Below are 20825 nucleotides of genomic sequence, written 5' to 3' on the forward strand. Positions count from 1 at the left end.
CGCACTTTCCCTTCCCAAACCCAAGTTAGCTGGCTCCTCCTCCCCCTCTTCGCCCCGCCCGGGCCTTGGGCCTCTGTTTACCCTGCTCGTGCGGCGTGCGGCGGGGGAGGTTTCCACACGCACAGGCTTCGCGTAAGCGCGGAAGACGCATTGCAGTAACATCCTGGGAGGCGACGGACTATACTCTCTCCTCTCATCTCGATGTTCCTCTTTGTGACCTGTGGAACAACCCGGGAGCCGATGGGTTCCCTGACCACAGTCCTCCAGGCCGCCAGAGGGCAGTGCGGAGAAACCCCGCCCGACTGGGCGGGGCGCGAGGAGGGCGCATGCGCACTCGGCGGTGCGTGGTCGCAGGCGAGCGCCGCGCCGACCCGGCCGGAGCTGCGGCGAGTGCGCGTGCGCCGTCGCGGTCTCCGCGCTCTTGCGTCCTCCCGGTCTCCGAGCGGGTGCGGAGGCGCGGTGCCGGGCGGCTGGGATGTTCCGAAAGGCCCGGCGGGTGAACGTGCGCAAGCGGAACGACTCGGAGGAGGAGGAGCGGGAGCGCGATGAGGAGCAGGAGCCGCCGCCGTTGCTGCCGCCACCGGCCTCGGGCGAAGAGCCGGGCCCCGGCGGTGGCGATCGGGCCCCCGCGGGGGAGTCGCTGCTCGGCCCGGGCCCGCCTCCGCCGCCCTCCGCTCACGCTCCGGGCCTCGGCGCTGAGACCGGGGGCGGCATCCCCGGCGGCGCGGAGCCCGGCAACGGGCTGAAGCAGCGCAAGAGACCTCGTGAGAACAAAGAGGTGCCCAGGGCCAGCCTGCTGAGTTTCCAGGACGAGGAGGAAGGTAAGCCCCCGCCCGGCCCACGCGGGCCCCCGAGCCCGGGCTCGCCCCGCCGCCGCCGCGCCCCTTTCTCCGCCCCCGGCCTTCTGCTCGGCCTGGGGCCGCGTTCCCGCGCTGCCGCCAGCCGAGGCGACTCCGGCCAGTGCGTGCCCTCCTCCGGGCTGTCAGATCCGCTCAGCCACCGTGGGTGCAGGTGAAGAAGGCCCAGTGCTTCCCAGCCCGCCTCCTCCGTGCCTCGCGAGTTTCAGACTCCACGAGCCCCTCGCCGGACTCCTACCCCTAGTGCTCTGCAGGCCTCTGGACCTGCGGCTGGTTGGCCCCTCGGTTTCGGCATCCTTGACCAAGAAGGTCGGGTTGTTGCAGACGTGGACCAAGCTGGGGCTGGGGACAGAGGTGGAGTTCCAGCCCTGGTACCGAGTGACCTTGAGCCAATCGGTCCCCTGTCGTTTGTCTTGGTCTCTCGGTTGAAGTAAATGGGCGGAGCAGATGGCCGCGCTAGCTCCTGGCTCTTGGAGCAGAAGAGAGATCAGGCCGCAGGGGGCTTACATTTCTGAGTGTTAATTTTCCCTACATCTCAATATGAAAATTATGAAAAATGAGATGAGTTTCGAGTCTTGAGTCATGACTCTGAAATGCTTCCGTGTTTTTAGAAAGATGCGTGCCTTGTCTTTGGCCTCCCGGCTGTTCTGTTTGACCCGGAGGTGCAAGCCGACTTTGACGGTAAATCGGCGGTTTGGTGAAGTTTTTGTTCTTGACTTGAATTTTCAAATAAAAAATGAGGAGTAAGTGACTCAAACTCAGTTTTGCGAAATGATATACTTAGGCATATTCTTGAAATAACTCATTGTGATGAGAGCTACTCAGACTCGGGAGAACCTTGTAATTTGGAGTATATTATTTCAGCTTCTTTGATTTAATATTTTAAGATAACATTCTGAATTTTTTTCTGACTGGGATAGAGGAAATAAGCCCAAAATTAAACAGATTTTTGTGAAGTTCCTCGGGCTACCTCCCCATTAAAATTTTCAAATTTTCATTTAGTTTCTGGGACTGATATCAGTTTTTTTTGTTTTTGTTTTTGAGATGGGGTCTCTCTTTATAGTTCTGGCTGCCCTGGAACTCACATTGTAGACCAGGCTGGCCTGTTACTTAGCGATGCCTCTGCCGCCCTAGCGCTGGGATTAAAGGAGAGCACCACCAAGATTGGCAATATCAGTTTTTGAGGCTATGATAGATTGATACAAATTTTAAATGCCTTAGTGATTTTTTGCATGTGAAAATGTATTTGGGAGAACTCAAGCGTGTGAAAACATGGGGAAAGGAAAACATTTTCTGAGTTTGTTTGCTTCATTTCTTTTTTTAAGAAAACGAAGAAGTTTTTAAAGTAAAGAAATCAAGTTACAGCAAAAAGATAGTTAAATTGCTTAAGAAAGAGTACAAAGAAGATCTTGAAAAATCAAAGATCAAGACAGAACTCAGCACAGCCGTTGACAGTAAGTACTGAATAATCGTCTCTTTCCCACAGTGCTTTGCTGTATGTATGGTGAGTGTGTTCTGTTGCCCAGTGGCTCCGTGAAGTTGCAGTGCTGTTCTTTGCTTTCACACCCTTTGTTAAGTAGGCTGTTGGCTCCTGTATCCTTGCTAGTGTAGAGGCTGCTGTAGGGAGAAGGGAGAAAGATTGCCCATTTCAGCCCTAGAGACAGCCTTAGCTCTATTAAAAGTTCCTGTACTGCTGGGTGGTGGTGGCACACGCCTTTAATCCCAGCACTCGGGAGGCAGAGGCGGGCGGATCTCTGAGTTCAAGGCCAGCCTGGTCTATAGAGTGAGTTCCAGGATAGCCAGGGCTATCTTGGAAAACCAAAAAACAAACAAAGTAGTGGTTGCTGTGGGTGTGGGAGATGTGGAAACTGGCTTATTTGAGAACTATTCCTAGGGAAAATAGGTATACTTTCTGTATGCTTTTGCTGCTAGAAGAAGCACCCAAATTAAAGCTTTGTGCCAGAGAAAGTGAGAACTGTTGTAGATTCTGTTCTGGTACAGGGAAGGTGGGTTGGGGGAGAGTATTTTTAGGAGAACTTGGAAACTGCTGCATGTTCCCCCATAGTTGTTGAGATCCATCTTGTGTGGTGGAGTAGTGTTTAGAAGGTCACAAAGTGGAAAATAAGGAAGGCCTGGTGGTGTGTTTATCGTGTACTGTTGGGCTCAGAATTGAAGTAAATATGAAGTTTTTAATGCCATCATTTGTGATGTTCGGTCTTCTACCCTCTCCAAGTTCTGATACTCATTGGGGAATTTCGTGTTCTCTTTGGAGGTAGCGTCTGTGTTGGTGTGTGTCACGTACTGTCATTGCTGTTACTGAGATGCCAGTCCTGGAAGCTTTTGTTGACTCATCATCTAGAACTCTTTGTTCCTCTAAGTACTTAGGTAGATAAAGATGAATTGAATTAACTTCAGACAAAAGCAGCATGAATGTAAGCCCTGGTTTTATGGTATTCAATGGAGTGTTGTTCAGACACATTCCCCTGACCCCAGCTGGCCTCAGACCTACAGGGGCAAGGGTAACCTGGAGTTTGTTCCTCTGCTTCCCCTTTCAAATGTGGGCCACAGAGCCCGGTTCATGCAGTCCTGGGTATCAAACCTAGGGCTTCCTGCACACAAATAATAACAGCCCTACTCTCAGCTTCATAGGTGGAGGCCTAAACAATGTTAATTTAGCATTGCTGGGGAGAGAGGATTGCTAAAAGAAAACATAACCTCTAACAGAAGTGTTGAGCTGTCACCGTGCTTTGCCCATGTAATGCTTTCAGTCATGATCTAGTACATACGAGCTTTGTGGAATCGTGGAATGTACAGAAATTCCCTGAAGACGAATTTTAACTGTGTTTGGAGATGGTATCTACATTAACAAATTTTACTTGTTAAACTTTATTTGCCATTTATTTTTCTGCTCTCCCTACCTGAATTTGTCCTTCATAGAACTCAATGTATATACATAAGTTTCAAGTATAGTACTGGAAGAAAAAAATACATAGGTGCATTTACTAAACTAGTTCTCCCCCCCATATATATGCATACACAAAAGCTGTATATATACTATAAATATAGTAACTTTTAGCTGAGAACCAACTGGGGGTTGTTCCCCCTGTGTACCCATTAGATGCCTGTTTTTAAAAAAAGAAAAGGGAAAACCCCTCAGGAAATAGCAAATGTTGATAATAACAAAGAAATTGGAATATTTTGCGCTGTTGGTGAGGAAGGTAAACAACAAACAGAGTTGATTTGATTTGAAAGTACTTGGTCAGAATTAATAGCTGGACAGAGGAATATGAATAAAGTAGAAGATTCCGGAGTGCCACGTGTCACACACGCTGAAAAGAAGCAAACCCAAGTTGTGAAGTGGGATTTGTGTGCCCGTATTCATGGTATTTACAGCAGCAGCACATGAGCAGCCATCCGTCCGCAGACGACAACTCAGAGTGTGTGTGTAGACATGCAGTGGGGTACCTGAAGCTTGGGAGGCAGAGTCTGACACAGACTGTTGCCGATGGATGCAGTGGGATTTCAGTTACAGACGATAAAACAGTCAAAGATCAAGCCTGCCAGTGGTGGCACACTCCTTTAATCCCAGCACTCGGGAGGCAGAAACAGGCAGATCTCTGTGAGTTCGAGGCCAACGCAGTCTATAAGAGCTAGCTAATTCCTGGACAGCCAGGGCTGTTACACAGAGGAACCCTGTCTCGAACCCCCCCCCCCCAAAAAAAAAGTCAAAGACCACTGTTAGAAGGAAGGCTTCCAGGGACTAGACTATGCACGTAAACTGGTGTTGACTCATAGGTGTGTGTTTTCAGTTTAACAGTGTGTGAAGGGTAATGGGAATAAAAGTATTAGTGATGGTTACACAGTGCCGTGAGTGTGCTTGATACTGAACTATACACTTTGAAAATCTTTTCAATTAAAATTGTTTGGAATGTATGTGCAATGCATGCTACAAGGTGCATGTGGAGGTCAGAGGAACTTTCAGGACGTCAGTTCTCTCCTTCCATATGGGTGGTGAGGATGAAACTCAGCTCACCAGGCTCGAAGACACCTGTATCTGCTGAGCCATCTTCATATATTCTTCAGGCTACGTGTTTTTTACCACAGTAATACATCGCCATGGTGACACACAAACACGTATCTATAGAACCTTACATGATTTGAGTGCATCAGATGTGATTTTAGTCAGAAGCCATTGGACTTGGAGGAGAAGGGAATAGACAGATTAGAGCTGAAGATGCTCAGTGGATAAAGGGCTTGTTGCCAAGCGTGGCCAGCATTAGTCCAGTCCCTAGAAACCCACAGTAGAAGGAGAAAATTGACTCCTGCTGGTTGTCCTTTGACCTCTGTATGTACACGGTGGAACCCATTTGCCCACACACATAAAAAAATGAATATCAAAATAAATTTTTAAATAAAAAGAAAAAGGTACTTCATCTAACCATGTGATTGAAGTCTTGGGCCTCAGACTGCACTTGAGCAAAGTGGCTAACAAGGTCAGGCAGCACCCTGAAAACCGGCCCTTCCAAGTCCGGAAGCGCAAGCTTGCGGGGAGCATCTTTTTAAAGAATTGTGCAGCTCTTTAATCTGTACTCATTGCTCCTAGAGTGAGCATTATCAAGGTCTTTGGTTCAAGGTAAAAACACTGGGATTTTCTTGATTTTTTTTTTTTTTTTTTTTCCTGGAACAAGTGGTAGAGATTACGTTAGTTCTAAGTATTAGAAACCAGGACAGTTTATCACAAAGATGACGCCATTGTGGGAATGTAGTCTCAAATCAGCTCAGCTTAGGCTGGAACTGGTAACTCGAGGACTGTCCATACTACATAGCTTCCTCCCTGCTGTCCCTGACATTATTCTTCGTGTCATGGAGCTTCTACTTGTTTCAGAACTATCAGGTTTTCTATACTTCGTGGCATAGTCTTTAACATTGTGTTGTGACAGTTGGGTCAGGTTTGTACAGTGTAATTGTCGGGTCTCTTCTAGATGAAAAGTCATATTTATACAGTCACTCTTAACTATCAAAAACTTTGTTCTCAACAGAAAACTGTCTTGAATGGGTATCATGTTCTGGGAGGAACCGGTGTAGTGGAAAATGGAATGGAGTGTGAGCAGGCACTGGAGGGAAGGCTCAGCAGCTAAGAGCTCTGACTGCTCTGCAGAGGCCATGGGTTCAGTTTCTAGCACCTACATGGCGGGTCTTAAAACAGCTTGTAACTTTGTCTCTAGGAGAGTCAATGCCCCTGGCCTCTGAGGGCACCTGCACCCATGTGTACATACCTACATCCACACACACAAACCTGCACATAGGAAATTCTAAAACCATTACCAGTGAGTTTTAGAGAGAGATACTTACAAATTATGATAAATTTTTCAAAGAATGAACTAAAAGGGATTGTATCCCTGTTTTCTCTATATTGTATTACCCTTACCCACACGCCTGCTGTGCTATTTTATATTCATGCCTGAAGTTTTTAAGTACTAGAAATAATATAAGTTTTAGTGGATTTGATTTAATAAAAAGTGCCTTGATAGTTTATGAGCTTTTGTTTCCAATAAAACTCAATTGCTCTTTTTAAAAATTCAGATGACCAGCCCCTAGACAGAGCGTGCCATGCTAAGGACACAGATGAGGAAGATGGAGCCGTCGTGGGCGAGCACGGCGAGGACGAGATGGACGTGGAGAGTGAGAAGGAGGGGGAGAAGCCCAAGGCGGGCGGCGCCTTCTCTAACGCCTTGTCGTCCTTGAATGCTCTTCGTCCAGGTGTGTGCCCAAGTGTCTCTTAGCTCAGCCTCGGCATAGCCACAGTAGGAGCAGAGTTAAGTAAATGTGTGTAAATGTAGAAAGTAAAGAAAACCGAAGTTTTCCAGTTTTTCCAAGTTTATTATTACTTAAAACACACTTTAAAAATTGTGTGTATCTGTGTGTGGGTCTGCTCATGCTGAGTACGGACAGGACCTGAGGAGGCTAGAGAGTGGTTGTTAGCCACCTGATGTGGGGGACAGGAACCAAACTGGTGCTTCTGGAGAGCAGCCATCTCTCCAGCCCCTCCTCAAGGGAAACAAATGAACTTAAGTAAATGCCATATGGTCCTAAAACTTTTCTATCTCAGTTGGTTTCTTTCCCACCCCTCCATTAAATAAAGACTAACTCTTTTTATAACTTCTACAAAAACCACAACATTACTTTAATAAGTTGCAAAAATTTTGGAAATAAAGAAAAAGACAAGATCTCCTGAGTAAATTGGGAGCATGGGGACCTTGGGGGAGGATTGAAGGAGAGAGGGGAGCAGAGAAAAATGTAGAGATCAATTGAAAAAAAAAACCTTAAAAGACCAAGAGAAGGTACAAAAGATTCTTTTATTACAATGAATTTTTAAAAAGAAGTCTTTTTCCCTCAAAGAAGTATGATTTCCCTTTATATCTAAGAAAAAAAATCCATCCAGGTTTAAAAAAAATTTGGAAATAATTTGCAAATCTGTACACTAGCTAATCAGCTTTAAAATTAGTGCTTTAAGTAGCCAAATGTAAATTGTGAAGAAATACCACTTGAGTTTATAAACTAAGATCCTCTGCTGGCCTGGGGCAACTGTGACTGAGCCGGTTCACCAGCTCCTCAGTCGGACTGCATGTAGGCTTTAGGAAGAGGCACCAGGAGCAGTGGTAGTCTTGGCGCTGACAAGACTGTCTTGGGTTTACTCTTCCTCTTTTTAAGAAAATAAGCTTCCTACCCAGGTACTGCTGTGTTTTATGTTTCTTGACCTTTGTTTCCAGGAGAAATTCCAGATGCAGCTTTCATACATGCTGCAAGGAAAAAGCGCCAGATGGCCCGGGAACTGGGAGATCTCACCCCTCATGATAATGAGCCTGGTAAAGGCCGCCTTGTCAGAGAGGATGAGAACGATGCCAGCGATGATGAAGATGACGATGAGAAACGCCGGATAGTTTTTTCTGTGAAAGAAAAGTCACAGAGGCAGAAGATCGCGGAAGAAATAGGTAACTTGAGGAAATCTGATAGCAAGCACGGCTTTGCCTGGCCTGGCCGAGACTCACAGTTGCGTTTCAGCTGCCTCGCTCGAGTACCAGTATGTTCCATAGTGAATAGTTTTCAGCATTTCTTGGGTAACCAGTATTGTCTTAAGTGCTTGTGCATAAATTTATATAAGTCTCTTAAGTATTCTTAAGCCCTTGGTTTTGTGCTTCCCTTTGTAGAGTTGCTTTTGAGCTTAAAAGAAATGAAGAAACCAGTGATTGTAAGCATAACATTAAATACAGCTTTCCCTTTAAAGAAAGGTTCCGTCATTGAAACAGACAGGGCCAAGTGTCACATAATCATAACGGATGTGTTATCACGTGTGCTGGGTTCTTGTGCACAGGATAGGATCTTTTCCTTCTTGCTGTTGGATGTTCTCTCTCGTTACGATTGCAGGCATCGAGGGGAGTGACGATGATGCTTTAGTAACTGGAGAACAAGACGAAGAACTCAGCCGGTGGGAGCAGGAGCAGATTAGAAAAGGAATTAATATTCCTCAGGTAAGAAAATTTAGATTTTTAAAAATGAAAAGAGAAGTAGATGGGAGGGTTTTGTTGCTGTCGTTAAAGTGCATCGGTCAGTGAGCCCTCGCCACTCATTTCACAGACCACAGAGCTGGCGTGTCTGTGTGTTCATAGCGCCGTTAGAGTAAACTGCTTTAAAGTCTCCTTTTAAATTGTCCAGTTTCTCCAACTGGTCCTCAGCAGCAGCATCTGGAAGCCCATTACAAAGGCAGTCCAGAGTCGGAAGGTGGGGTTGGGCCCAGCACTCACTCAGTAAGCTGTGACAAAAGTTTGAGAGCACTGCCTTGATCCAAATGCTGGGGTTGCTGTTGCTGCTGCTGCTGTTTGAATTCCAAAGACAGTTTCCAGGTATGCGAACGAATGAGATGATCAAACAGATCTTCCAAAGTAGTTGCAATCATGTGTTCCGTAGCAACATGGGGAGAGTGTGGTAGTGTGGGGAGTGTTGAGAGCAGAGTATAGGGAAAGCCTTGGGCTAGTTGCCAGAGGCTTAGTTGTAAATTCTGATTGCCGGTTTATTTTCTGAGCACAGACAAGCCGCTTATCCTGATAAAATATTACCTGGATCATTCCATCTTTAAATTCTGGGAATCTATTTTTCTGAAAATCATTAGAAATAAAACCAGTGTTTTTTATTAAGAACTAAGAATTTATACAACTCTATATTCATTTGATTTTGAAGAATTCTGCATTTATTTTAATTTTCGTTTGGGAACTGGGTGTAACTTTTGCTTTTCGCTTTTTTTGGTTTTAATATAATGCTACAGACATTTTTATTTTAAGTTTTAGCTGTGAGTTTTCTCATTTCTTTTCAGGTTCAAGCAAGTCAGCCCACTGAAGTGAATATGTACTACCAGAACACTTACCAGACAATGCCTTATGGTGCATCCTATGGCATACCTTATAGTTACACAGCCTATGGATCATCAGATGCCAAGTCTCAAAAAACAGATAACACAGTCCCTTTCAAAACTCCCAGTAATGAGATGGCTCCCGTTACTATTGATTTGGTAAAGAAACAGCTTAAAGACAGGTAGGGCAGATCAACTTTTTAAAGACCTGTCCGCTTGCTTTCTGGTCCTTCAGGCAACTTGTAGTCTGGGGTAGCCGATGCAGAATGCCGGCAAAGAAGACTCACTGGCCCACCTTCAAAAGCTAAGAGAAGATGACTTCATGCTTTGGTCTGCTACCTTCTTGGATTACTCCCGTGGAAGCCTCAAAGTTATTAAAATGCCACTCCATGAGCTTGTCGAAGACAGTGCTGATTGCACCTCTTGGACTCTGAAAGTGTAGTCAAGAGATGGGGGGAACACAAAGCAGGATACTTTGGGTAGCCTTCCAAAGAACTATTTGAAGCTTCAGTCTGTAAACTGCCTTTTTAAATTTATTTTTTATTAATTTTTTTTTATAAGAAAAGCAGTACAGACGAAACCATTCCAAATATTTTTCTGTCCTAATAGTGGAACTAAAATGCATTATAATATTGCAAGAGTCCCCAAAACAGTGAGGTCTAGATGTAAATGTGTTATATTTATCCTTTTGTGTTCTTAAGGTTGGACTCCATGAAAGAATTACACAAAACCAATCGACAGCAGCATGAGAAACACCTGCAAAGCCGAGTGGACTCCACCAGGGCTATTGAGAGATTAGAAGGGTCTTCTGGGGGTATTGGTGAACGGTATAAATTTTTGCAAGAAATGCGAGGGTATGTCCAAGACTTGCTTGAGTGTTTCAGTGAAAAGGTAAGAATGTAAAATTACTAATCTCTTTGAATAAGGCAAAAATAGGGAGGCCTAGATAGCTTTTCTTGGAGCATCTTGTAATTCTCAGAATAATGTGCCCACTCAGCTGTAGAGGTGTTTCGCTTTTACCCCATTGGTTAGGGCAGCACAGTGCCTGTACCAGTGTTAGATTACTGCTGGCCCGCAACGAATTGGTAGAATAAAAGGAATTCACCTAGCAGTTTTTTGTATTTGGTTCGGGCCTAAGTTATTTTTATTTTTTCAGTGATTGTAAACATTTGTAATTATTAGTTGTACATCTCATGACAAGTTTAGTTTTGCTTTTTTAGACTAGATATTTTGGTGCTGTTTCTGTTAGTAATTTTCATCTAACCAAACCAATGCTTCATTCATTCCAGAAGCCATTCATTATCATAAGTTTTTATTCATTGAACTTTGCTCATTTCTTCTGGATTCATTGCTTTAGTATGACAATTGATGCACTCTTTTTGAATACACTTAAATAATGCATATGCTAACTTCCCAAGTAAGTTCCTGTTCGTTTGTTCGTTTGTTTTTGAGATAAGTGTACTCACACATGTCGTGTAGGCGTGTGCAATGACGATTTAGAGGTTTTAAAGGTGGGAGGAAGAGTGGTGGCGGCTCAGCAGGTGAAGGTCTCCCTGTTCAAGCTCCCTAGAGTCGTCCTCTCGCCTCCACACACACCGGCAAAGCATCCACATACATCATGCGTGCATACACGATAATAAAATTAACACAAAAAATAGGGTTCTGGCTTGATGGATTGGTTTATAAGCATTCATGCATTTTACCTTATCTTTGAAAAATATTAAATTCATGATCCTTAAATATTCTTTTTCAGAATCACAAATAGGAAGGCACATTTTTCTTTATTGCTGATTAGATTTTCTCTAGGATCTTTAAGTGTAAAGTATAGTTGGATGATTTTGTAAAATGTTTGCTCCACTACACAAAAAAACCAAGGGCTTTCAGAAGAGTAGTTAGACTTGTCTCTGATGGATCTTACTGGTTCAGTTAGTGCGATCAGGTCTGGGATGGTCGCGTTTGTCAGTCTTCTGTAGCACTTGGTGTGGTTTGCTGTGGTTTTGGAGAAGCACCTGCAGTGTGATACTCCTTGTGGCAGGTCAGTTGTTTGGGGCAGGCAGAAAGCACGAGTTCAGCTGTCTGCTGAGCAGGGATTGGGACAAGACTGGAAGTGGGACCTACATGCCAGAGCCAGCTAGAATAAGGACCATTGCCTGAAACAGTACTGTGTGTGGGAGTCGTCTCTGGGACCTGAAACAGTGCTGTGTGTGTGGCGGGGGGTGTTCTCTGGGACCTGCTCCTTTAATTGTCTTGACTTTTGCTCCAGAGAACTTACAGACTTAGGCACGCAATTGCAAGCATAATGCTAACATGTAAAGTTAGATTGTCATCCCTGGGTTAAGAAAATATGGTAGGACATAGTGTCTGTTGCTGATTTATTAGTGTTTCCTCTCCTCGATTGCCACAGTTGCCATGTTCCTGCGGAAGTTGACTTAGGTAGTGCTAGGTGTTTTGTAGCAGATCTGAAGCCTTGTATAGTGAATACATTTTCAGTAGAAGGAGCAGGGAGTCCCGTATTTCAGAGACACCTGCTTCCCTCCATTTTCACATCTTCATATGCATGCGGCCTGCTGTATGTGCTTCTGAGTGAAATGCCATCAGTTGACATCCTTAGAATATTTGAAAATTCAAATTTAAAAGTAGGGATAATTGGCTAGATATGAATGTGTGTTTAGTTATGTTGTATAAATATTCTTTCAGAGTAAGTTAAGCATTTCTTTTGTTCCTCTTTATAAAAGTCAGAGTAATTTTTAAACTTATCTGTAAATTATTCTAACGTCCATACCTTAGTTTCCCCTCCAGTCATCTGGTTGTGTTTTTCTCCTTAAATTTGCTCCTATATATAGTAATAATGATAGCGTTTATTTTGGAGAGGATAAAGAAATTGTGCAAATACCGACTTAACATAAGTCGATATTGTAAACTCTTTATGATGCCAGCGCAGGCTTGAGCTCTCCCAGTGGGGATGTCTTTAGTCCGGCATGCTTGTGAAAAGGAGGTTGTGTGACTATAAATGAGAAGTCACACTGTACGGCAGTGATTGGGACATAAGGTTTTAGGTTAGATAGTGACTTTAAACTACAGAACACTCATTGCTGATTTGGGGCTATTGCTGCCTCTAGTGTGGCATATTAGAGAACAAAGTGTCTCCATCAGTTTGACCTCTCTAACACTTGCCACTTTCACACCAGGGTCGTGCAAGAGTATAAAACTGCTGCATACAGACACCTTTTTTATTTTCCATGTACAGTTTGTTCAGTTCAGGAAGATGCTTGGTGCCAGTGTTCCAAAACTCCAAATACAGTGTTTTTCAATTGTACCAGCCACCGGGAAACTAGAGTTTCTGGTTTGTTTTGGTATGTGCGGTAGCCTTTAGTGTTTTGTAAAAGTTTCATACCATTTGGTTTTATAAAGTATTTATAAAGAAAGATGTTCTGGTTTTTTAAATTTTAGATGCTATGTTCTGTAAGCCTACATCCATTTTGTATTAAGTAAATTACCTAGGTGTATTATTAGGCTGGAAAATTCTGTTGACTTTGAAAGCTGGTAATTTGTGAAGATTATTACAAAATAAAGAAAACTTAAACATTTGCTAGGAAGAGAGACATTTCAGAGTTTGTTTTCAGACTGGTTAGTTATAGCTAGAAATTTTATTTCCCTCTTTAGGATGTACAGTGAAGCTGCACACTAGTGTGACATCATAGTGTCCTTGGTGTACATAAGGAAATGGGCGGCAACCTAGAGCCTGACAGCTAGACAGACTTGTTACCACCGTAGCTAGAGCATTGTAGCAGGTTTTGGCACAACACAACAATCCTTAAAGCCAGAAAGTCTACCATATGTGGTATGTGCCTGTAATTGCAGCATTCAGGAGGATAAAACAGGAGGGTGCTTGGGCCCATATTGAGTTCTAAACCAGCTGAAGCTACATAGAGAGACTTCATCTTCAAAAATAAAAATAGAAAAAGAACCTACAAAATTGCTATCTATGTAGTTCATGTTGCTGGAAAACTAAAATGTAAACTTAGAAGACTCCCAAATACACAGATTTTCTCTGAAGATGAAGCACCCAAATCTTTTCCTTACTCTGTTAACAGAAATGGCCCATTCCTGAGTCCTTTGCAGTGGTGACTGGGCACTGGGTGTGTAGTTGTAAGAAGCGGTGCTCCCTCGCTCAGCTGCGCTGCGCTGTGCTGGTCTTGGTGGGACTCATGCTTGTTTTGTCCGTAGAGTACTTTTTCAGAAACCGGAAATAGCATGGAACCCTCAGATGAGTAACAGCCGAGGAGTTTGGTGTTACGGAGTGTGTTGTATTTTTACAGGTGCCACTGATTAATGAACTTGAATCAGCAATACATCAGCTGTACAAACAGCGAGCTTCCCGCCTTGTCCAAAGACGACAAGATGATATTAAAGATGAATCTTCGGAGTTTTCAAGCCATTCAAGTCAGTCCATCTTGAAGGTTTTTATTTTTCATTAAACAACCTTGTTTACTTAGTGCAGCCTAATTGAAAATTAGACCGTTTTCTTTTAAAGAGCTTCCTTGTTTATTAGTTAGGTAGATCAAAAGTTGTAACACATGGACTTGGATTATGTTTAAGAATCCGTATGACCTAACCAAGGAGCTTAAAAATGTACTAATATTCTCTCAGTCTATTCTTTCCCGGATGTTCTTTTCGGTCCCCTGTAGAGCATAGCAAATACATGATCAGTGTTTATCTTAAACCACTCTCTCTTTGCCCTAATGAACAGCCCACGCCACCTCTAATTTCATTCTACTCTTGACACTGATACAAATGCTGGTTTTGATCACAGTAGGATGCTGAATTTAGGGACTGGGGGCGGTTGTGGGAGGAGGAGGGAGGAGGCTGTGTTGTGCGGCACAGGCAGCTTTAGGAGTGGAGGCGTTTGGTACTGGCCCTCGGGGGAGAGCAAATACTTCTGTATTTCTTTTTAAATGTGCTTTGTTTCTAGTTTGCTGCATATACGTATTGTGTATTTTCCTATTTTAGTCAGCTAATGTCTACAATTCTTGAAGTTTTTGGAAAATGTAGAAATTTAATTGCATTATGTATGACATGAATTATGAAAAAAACCCTATTAATTGAAAACTTTTAAAAATTCCTGTTGGTGAGATTCTTTAGCCAGATGCCCTGGAAAACCTTTTAGTTCTGTTTTCCTCATTGCACTCCATATTCTTGGGTAGTCTGCTGGGACCTTCCTAGTGTGGGTTCCTCGTGATTTCTTTGTGCTAGCAGTCTCTGTATCACGGTTACTTGACGTGCTCGTTTAAAATGCAGATCTTCTGGTCCCGTACCTGGAGATTCTTCTAGGTTCTTCCTGTCCAGAAATCTGCATGTTAAACAGCTGCTGTGAATGATTCATAAAGGAGCCTAGTGCAGTTTTTTGAACAATACACAGCCCATCCTCCCAGTCAGGCACTGGCTCCATGGGGAGCATCCTCCTGTGTTTCTGACGGGTGTTGGAGAGGCATAGAGAGAAGCTATAGTGGTTCTCAGATCTGACCCATGCAGATTCAGCTGCAACCCATTTGAATGGCTTTGGCCTGGTTTTGCTGTAAGAGTTTCAATTACATCATTGACATTGGGCGCCTAAATGACTAATGCATCCCTCCCAGATTACCTTTGACCCGAGAGCCAGATTCCGGGCAGATTACAGGTAACCATCGTACATCTAAAGGAAATAATTTCCTCCGACTCTATAGTGTGAGCTATATATCATGTGTACTGTCCTTGCTATTTATAATCTATTCTTCATACTATGAGGCTATATAGTTACCTGGAATTTAAAGTGAGTTCTATGATGCATGTTAATTAGACTGAAAAATGGAAAGTATTGCAAGGCAATGGAAAAGTAAAAAAAATCACTATTTTTGAGGGATATAATTGACAGAGATTTAAGGAAAATTACGTGAGATATTAAGGAATCAATTCATTGCCCTTTTTAAAAAGAACAATATCAGGTTTATCTCTTTAGATTATAAGGTCTTATCTGCAGTTACTTTATATAGTTTTGACAGAAATGAAGGAAGCCAAATCTTGAGTCTTTGGTTTCTCACCTAACCTGTAAGCTCTAGAGAGTATACCCTAATGTCAGCTATTTTGAAGGAAGAATAAAAAACTCAATTTGGAAAAGTCAACTGTTATAAATAGTGAGCTCTAGAATAGTTTGGAGATTTTATACAGAACAGAATTTAGGGTTTGTTTTTCTATTGCTCATTTCAGTAGCAGAAATCTCCGTGGACAGTCTGCATGAGCTTTAGATGACGCCATTCATTGCGTGTGTCTGTCTGCCCACCAATCCCTTGTTTTGTTTTGCTCTTCAGTAACTCTTCGTGTTTTCCAGAATGTCTTAAGTAGAAGTGAGGGAATTGCAGAAGACATTTTCCTTTCCCCTCGCACTCTAAGCAAGTGTGTAGACCACTGACAACTCCCTGTAGGAGGGACCTAGCGGAAGGAAGCTCCTCTTAACTCTCACAGTGCACAGAGCTTCCACTTCCGCTTTTCTTTTGTAAAAAAGATTTATTACTGTGTTTTAAATTACGTTTGTGTGTGTGTGCGTGCGTGTGTGCATGTATGTGTGTATGTTTGTGCATGCACTGAGTGCAGGTTCCCTTGGAGGTCAGAAACAGAACCCTATAGCTAAAGTTAGCAGGCTGTTGTAAGCTCCCCAATGTGGGTACTGAAACCCAAACTCGGGGGTCCTCTGCAAGAGCAATGTGCACTCTTAATTGTTGAGCCATCTTTTCCTCTCCAGTCTTGTGTTCTATGTGAATAGGCACTACCGCCAGAAAGGCCACTACTAGTAATGGATCAGAGAGACTGAGGAAACAGACTTACTGTTTCCGTAGGGAACCTCAAAGCTAGTTTATAGCTTCTGGGAGATAGTTTATAGGGTGTCCCTCTTTTTAGATGTGCTGGGGGTTGAATAGTCTTGCTACCTGCAGGCAGGCTGTCTACCAGCACCTGTGTCCTTGGCCTAGGCAACAAAGGGTGGTGCTGTGAAGGAAGCGACTGCCACTGTTCTGAATCTGGGATGAGGACCTGGGACATAGATGTCCCAGGAAGGGTTGGAAGCTGAAGGCAGGACGCTGCCATGGAGTTCTCAGGGGGCTGGCCTCTTACTAAGAGGAATTACAAAGTGGCAAGGATTGCATGGTGTGAAAAGAGCACTGAGTGCGGCGCGTCCCTGCTCGAGTGCCAGTCTACGAGCAGTGTTAGTGAGCGTCCATGGGCTAAGACAGCACAGGTTATTAAACCCTTGACTACGAAGCTCTTACGTCTTTCTACATGTTTCTCTGCTGCCATTGTCATCATTCAGTATCTTTCTTAAAAATATCATTTTTTCTTTGCATGGAGAATATAATTTTTTGTTTGTTCATTGTAATAGGATAAGGTAGTCCTGTTATTTAGACAGAAATAGCGAGTTAGCCCAGCAATCATTGTGCTCTTAGAAATCATTGTTTTAATTCTTCTACTTTTTCTCATGGAAGCTCAATAATTCCAAGATTTGTTCTATACTAAAAAAACCTATCTAGTTCTATATTTGAAACCTATCTAGTCATTGCAGAATCTTGCTGTTGGGATTAGCAAGCAGTCTTATCATAATGGCTTGATCTGTGCAAATTCTTTCCTCATGATTGTTGAAGGAAGACTGTTAATTTTAGCTATTTGTTGTTTTACAGATAAAGCTTTGATGGCACCAAATCTTGATTCCTTTGGACGTGATCGGGCACTGTATCAAGAACATGCAAAACGTCGGATTGCAGAGCGGGAGGCCAGGAGGTGATTTTGAAAATACTTGCTGTGTGTTGTTAGGAAAGCTGGAATTGCTTTTAATCTTATTCAGAAATCAATGTTTCTTATCTAGGACTCGCCGTAGGCAAGCCAGAGAGCAAACCGGTAAGATGGCAGATCACCTTGAAGGCCTTTCCAGCGATGATGAGGAGACGTCCACAGACATTACTAATTTCAACCTGGAGAAAGGTTAGCCTTGTATTCCTAAATGAGACTCATCAAATTGTTCTCTACTTGGTTGTGCTTTAAATTTTTTTTCTTTTCACTGAAATTAAAAAACAAAAAAAAAAAAAACAAAAAAAAAAACACTTAGTTTTGTGTATGTCTGCTTTCCACCATGAGCTTGTTTGTGGAGGCCAGGGCAACTTGAAAGAATTGGTTCTCTCCTTCACCGTGTGAGTCTCCAGGGATTGGACTCAGGATATCAGGCTTGGTGGCCCCGAGCCATCGTGATAGCCCTTGTGGGTTTTAACCATGAAATGAACAAAATTTTTGTGTCTTTCATAATAAGCGAGGTGCTGTTTTACATCCATTTAACAGTGTTGGGAGATTTAATTAATATTTGTGTATAAACCATGCGTTGGAGCCGGTGGTCCAGCCTAGTGAAGCTGTCTGCTTTGGAAGTTAGAGCTGGAGAGTGATGTGTTATTTCAACCAAGAGTAGGAGTGGTACAACTGTGTGCTAGGCGTTTCTAGAGTGTTCCCTAAGTAAATTCTCTTTCCCACCATTGGCTGCAGTCATTTGGAATTAAAGTGACTATGTGCTATTAGAGAACCTTATTTATTAACTGTGACTCCTCCCCATTGAGGTAGAACTTAAAGTCTCACACTTGCGAGGCAAACAATTTAGCACTGAGCTGTAGTCTCAGCCTTTAAAAACATATTGGGAGACAGTCTTTCTAAGTTACCCTGGCTGGTCTTGAACTTGTGATCCTCTTGCCTCGGCTTCCTAGTGTTACTAGGCTCAGTTTCTCTGACTTGTAGTTTTTGAAACGGCCTCATAGCCCAGGCTAGCTTTAGCTCATTTTGTGCCCATGCTGAGTTTCTGCTCGTTACCTAGTCAAGAATGTTATTGAACTCTTGGTCTTCCTGCTTCTGCTTCCTAAATGCTGGGTTTGCAGGGGTGCGTCAGCACAGCTCGCTTGACGTGTGAAACATTTGAAAGGGTGATGACACTCAGCATCTGTCCATCCTCCAGATTGAAGACGTTGGCATTTGATTGTTTGCTGTTTCTGTGTGTCCTTGTATGTCATTGCTTCTTTGGAAATGGCTCACTATAAACATGAGATTCTTTCCACAAAGAATTAGAAACATGTTTCAGTTCTCCTGTCTGTATTCGGGTTCTGAGGATTGCCCCCAGATAGCAGGGCTTGGGAACAAGCTCTGTACTGTTGACCTCCCTCAACAGTGAAGACAGTACACTCCTGTGTGCTGTGAACACTTAAGTGGTATCCTACTGCTTTCAAACGTTTTCTTCTTCTTCTTCTTCTTCTTCTTCTTCTTCTTCTTCTTCTTCTTCTTCTTCTTCTTCTTCTTCTTCTTCTTCTTCTTCTTCTTATTATTATTATTATTATTATTATTATTATTATTATTATAGATCGCATTTTGAAAGAATCCAGCAAAGTTTTTGAAGATGTCCTTGAGAGTTTCTATTCAATTGACTGCATTAAAGCACAGTTTGAAGCATGGCGTTCAAAATACTACACATCCTATAAGGATGCTTACATTGGTCTCTGTTTGCCAAAATTGTTCAACCCTCTCATCAGACTGCAGCTGCTCACCTGGACTCCTCTTGAGGTGGGTGGTTTCTAACTCTGGAAGAGCAGTATGACCTAGGGTTTGGGTTACTTTTGCCTAAAAAGCTAGAGAAGGAAACAGAGCATAGTCTGTAATCAGTTAAGATAGACTGTATCTGAGGTTAATCTGTTTTTAAATAAAGTCTTTTTAATCACTCTTCCAAAAACTTTTTTTTTGATATCAGTTTATATAAAATTTTATTCTTAGCAAAAATTAACACTGGGTTATGAGCATGAAGAGAGAGAAGTTAGTCTTTTTATCCTAGGAGAACTTGGACCCTGCTGGGAGTACCATGGTTCAGTAGGACAGCTGTAAAATGAGGACTTGAGCTGCGCGGTTATGAAAAGCGCAAAGGGTGAAATGAAATGCACTGCTAGGTGTGAAGATGGAGTCGGGAGCTGTTGTCCTGCTGAGGGAGACGAGGTTATGATTGGGTTTCTAAGTTACTGACACAGTGACTTCAAAATAAGGAAAGGGGGCTTTCAATGAAGCCTCTTAACAACCTAAAGGAGTGTGAGTTCCAGAAACTGCTGAGTTCCTGGAAAATGCCTGACCTAGTGGAATTTGATCCCGTGCATGTGTGTTTCAGTAGACCGCAGAAGCTTAAGGCTGTGTGGATTGGAAGGATTTTTTTATTTAGCTTCTTCCTGTAGCCACGGCTTTTAGCTTTCTTGGACTTGTTGAACACCTTTTGCTGTCCCAACTTCTCAGAACTGCTGTGTCCCATATAGGACCAACCCTGCTGCATGTGCTATCCTGAGCTAGCAGTTTGCTTCATCTGCATCTTTTCTTTAATGATCATGGTCCTGTGCCCTTCTGCCTAATCTGGAAATGGTATTCTGAATATTTTTTGTATGTTTTACTTGCTTGTTACAGCTGAAGGGTAACTCTAACGTGGCTGAAAGTAGAAGTAGACATTGTTTTAAATGTCTGAAAACACTTTTTTAAAAATATGTTTTAGGCAAAATGCTGTGACTTTGAATATATGCTGTGGTTTGAGTCTCTGCTGTTCTATGGCTGTGAAGAGCGAGAACAAGAGAAGGACGATGTTGATGTGGCTCTGTTGCCCACCATTGTGGAGAAGGTGATTCTTCCCAAGCTGACAGGTAGATATCAGGAGGGACCTCGTTGTACTGGGTTTCTCAGACGTGCTTCGGGTTCTTTGTTCAGTGACCCTTTCATCATAGACGTTACACAATCGATGTTAGGTATCAGTTAACTGACTGGCCCGGGGATTTTTAAAGATAGAAAATTCTTAGTCTGGGGTTTGAAGACCACTTTGAGAGCAATAGTTGCAGTAGGTTGGTTCCAGAGACTTAAGATTGCTTGATGCCGAAGTGAATGTTTTGGGGGAGTCATACACATTTGTTTTGTTCATTTTCTTGGAAAGTGAGAAATCGCTGTTAAAGAAACCTGTTTAACTGTCGAGAGGTTTGCTAGTAGAGCTGTTTTAAAATTTTTTAACAAAATTAAAAATAAAAATTAAAACAAAATTAAAAATAAAATTGGAGTTTAATTAGAAATTTTGGTTGTCTGGGATACAAGAGAACACAAAAGTAAATGATGGCATTTATGACTGTCTGACAATAAAGTAGGCTGCAGTTTTAACATCTTGTCTCCTTTGCCAACAGTGATAGCTGAAAACATGTGGGATCCTTTTTCTACAACACAGACTTCAAGAATGGTTGGAATCACACTAAAATTAATAAATGGCTATCCTTCAGTAGTCAATGCAGAAAATAAAAACACACAGGTACTTTGGGTTCCTATGCTTGGGAGGCTTTTTTTCTTCTTCTTTTGAAAATGAACCAGAATTTAAGAGAATGAATGGTTATTCGGAATCAAGCAGGGATCTGGATTCTCCCAGTTGGGTAATTTGGACTGTTAAAGCCTGGAATATATACAATTAAGCTGCTGGTTTTCAGTTGTACAAATCTCTATGGAAGAAAGAT

At 42.8% G+C, this 20825-nt stretch overlaps 1 protein-coding gene across 1 annotated transcript in view; it reads left to right on the forward strand.

The window, feature by feature from the left end:
* The first annotated feature begins 427 nt into the window (after window positions 1–427).
* The window catches only part of Paxbp1 (PAX3 and PAX7 binding protein 1), a 29471-nt gene continuing 9073 nt past the window's right edge, over window positions 428–20825 (forward strand). Inside the window, exons 1-13 of the mRNA XM_038345019.1 lie at window positions 428–821; window positions 2183–2311; window positions 6441–6617; window positions 7628–7849; window positions 8283–8386; window positions 9226–9443; window positions 9963–10152; window positions 13581–13704; window positions 16965–17064; window positions 17150–17265; window positions 18674–18873; window positions 19835–19979; window positions 20505–20626. Of these exons, the coding sequence (XP_038200947.1) occupies window positions 476–821; window positions 2183–2311; window positions 6441–6617; window positions 7628–7849; window positions 8283–8386; window positions 9226–9443; window positions 9963–10152; window positions 13581–13704; window positions 16965–17064; window positions 17150–17265; window positions 18674–18873; window positions 19835–19979; window positions 20505–20626 (2193 nt within the window). The 5' untranslated portion in view covers window positions 428–475. The remainder of the gene's footprint in view (window positions 822–2182; window positions 2312–6440; window positions 6618–7627; window positions 7850–8282; window positions 8387–9225; window positions 9444–9962; window positions 10153–13580; window positions 13705–16964; window positions 17065–17149; window positions 17266–18673; window positions 18874–19834; window positions 19980–20504; window positions 20627–20825) is intronic.

The sequence above is a fragment of the Arvicola amphibius genome, chromosome 10 (genome assembly GCF_903992535.2).
Source record: "Arvicola amphibius chromosome 10, mArvAmp1.2, whole genome shotgun sequence".
Classification (NCBI taxonomy): domain Eukaryota; kingdom Metazoa; phylum Chordata; class Mammalia; order Rodentia; family Cricetidae; genus Arvicola; species Arvicola amphibius.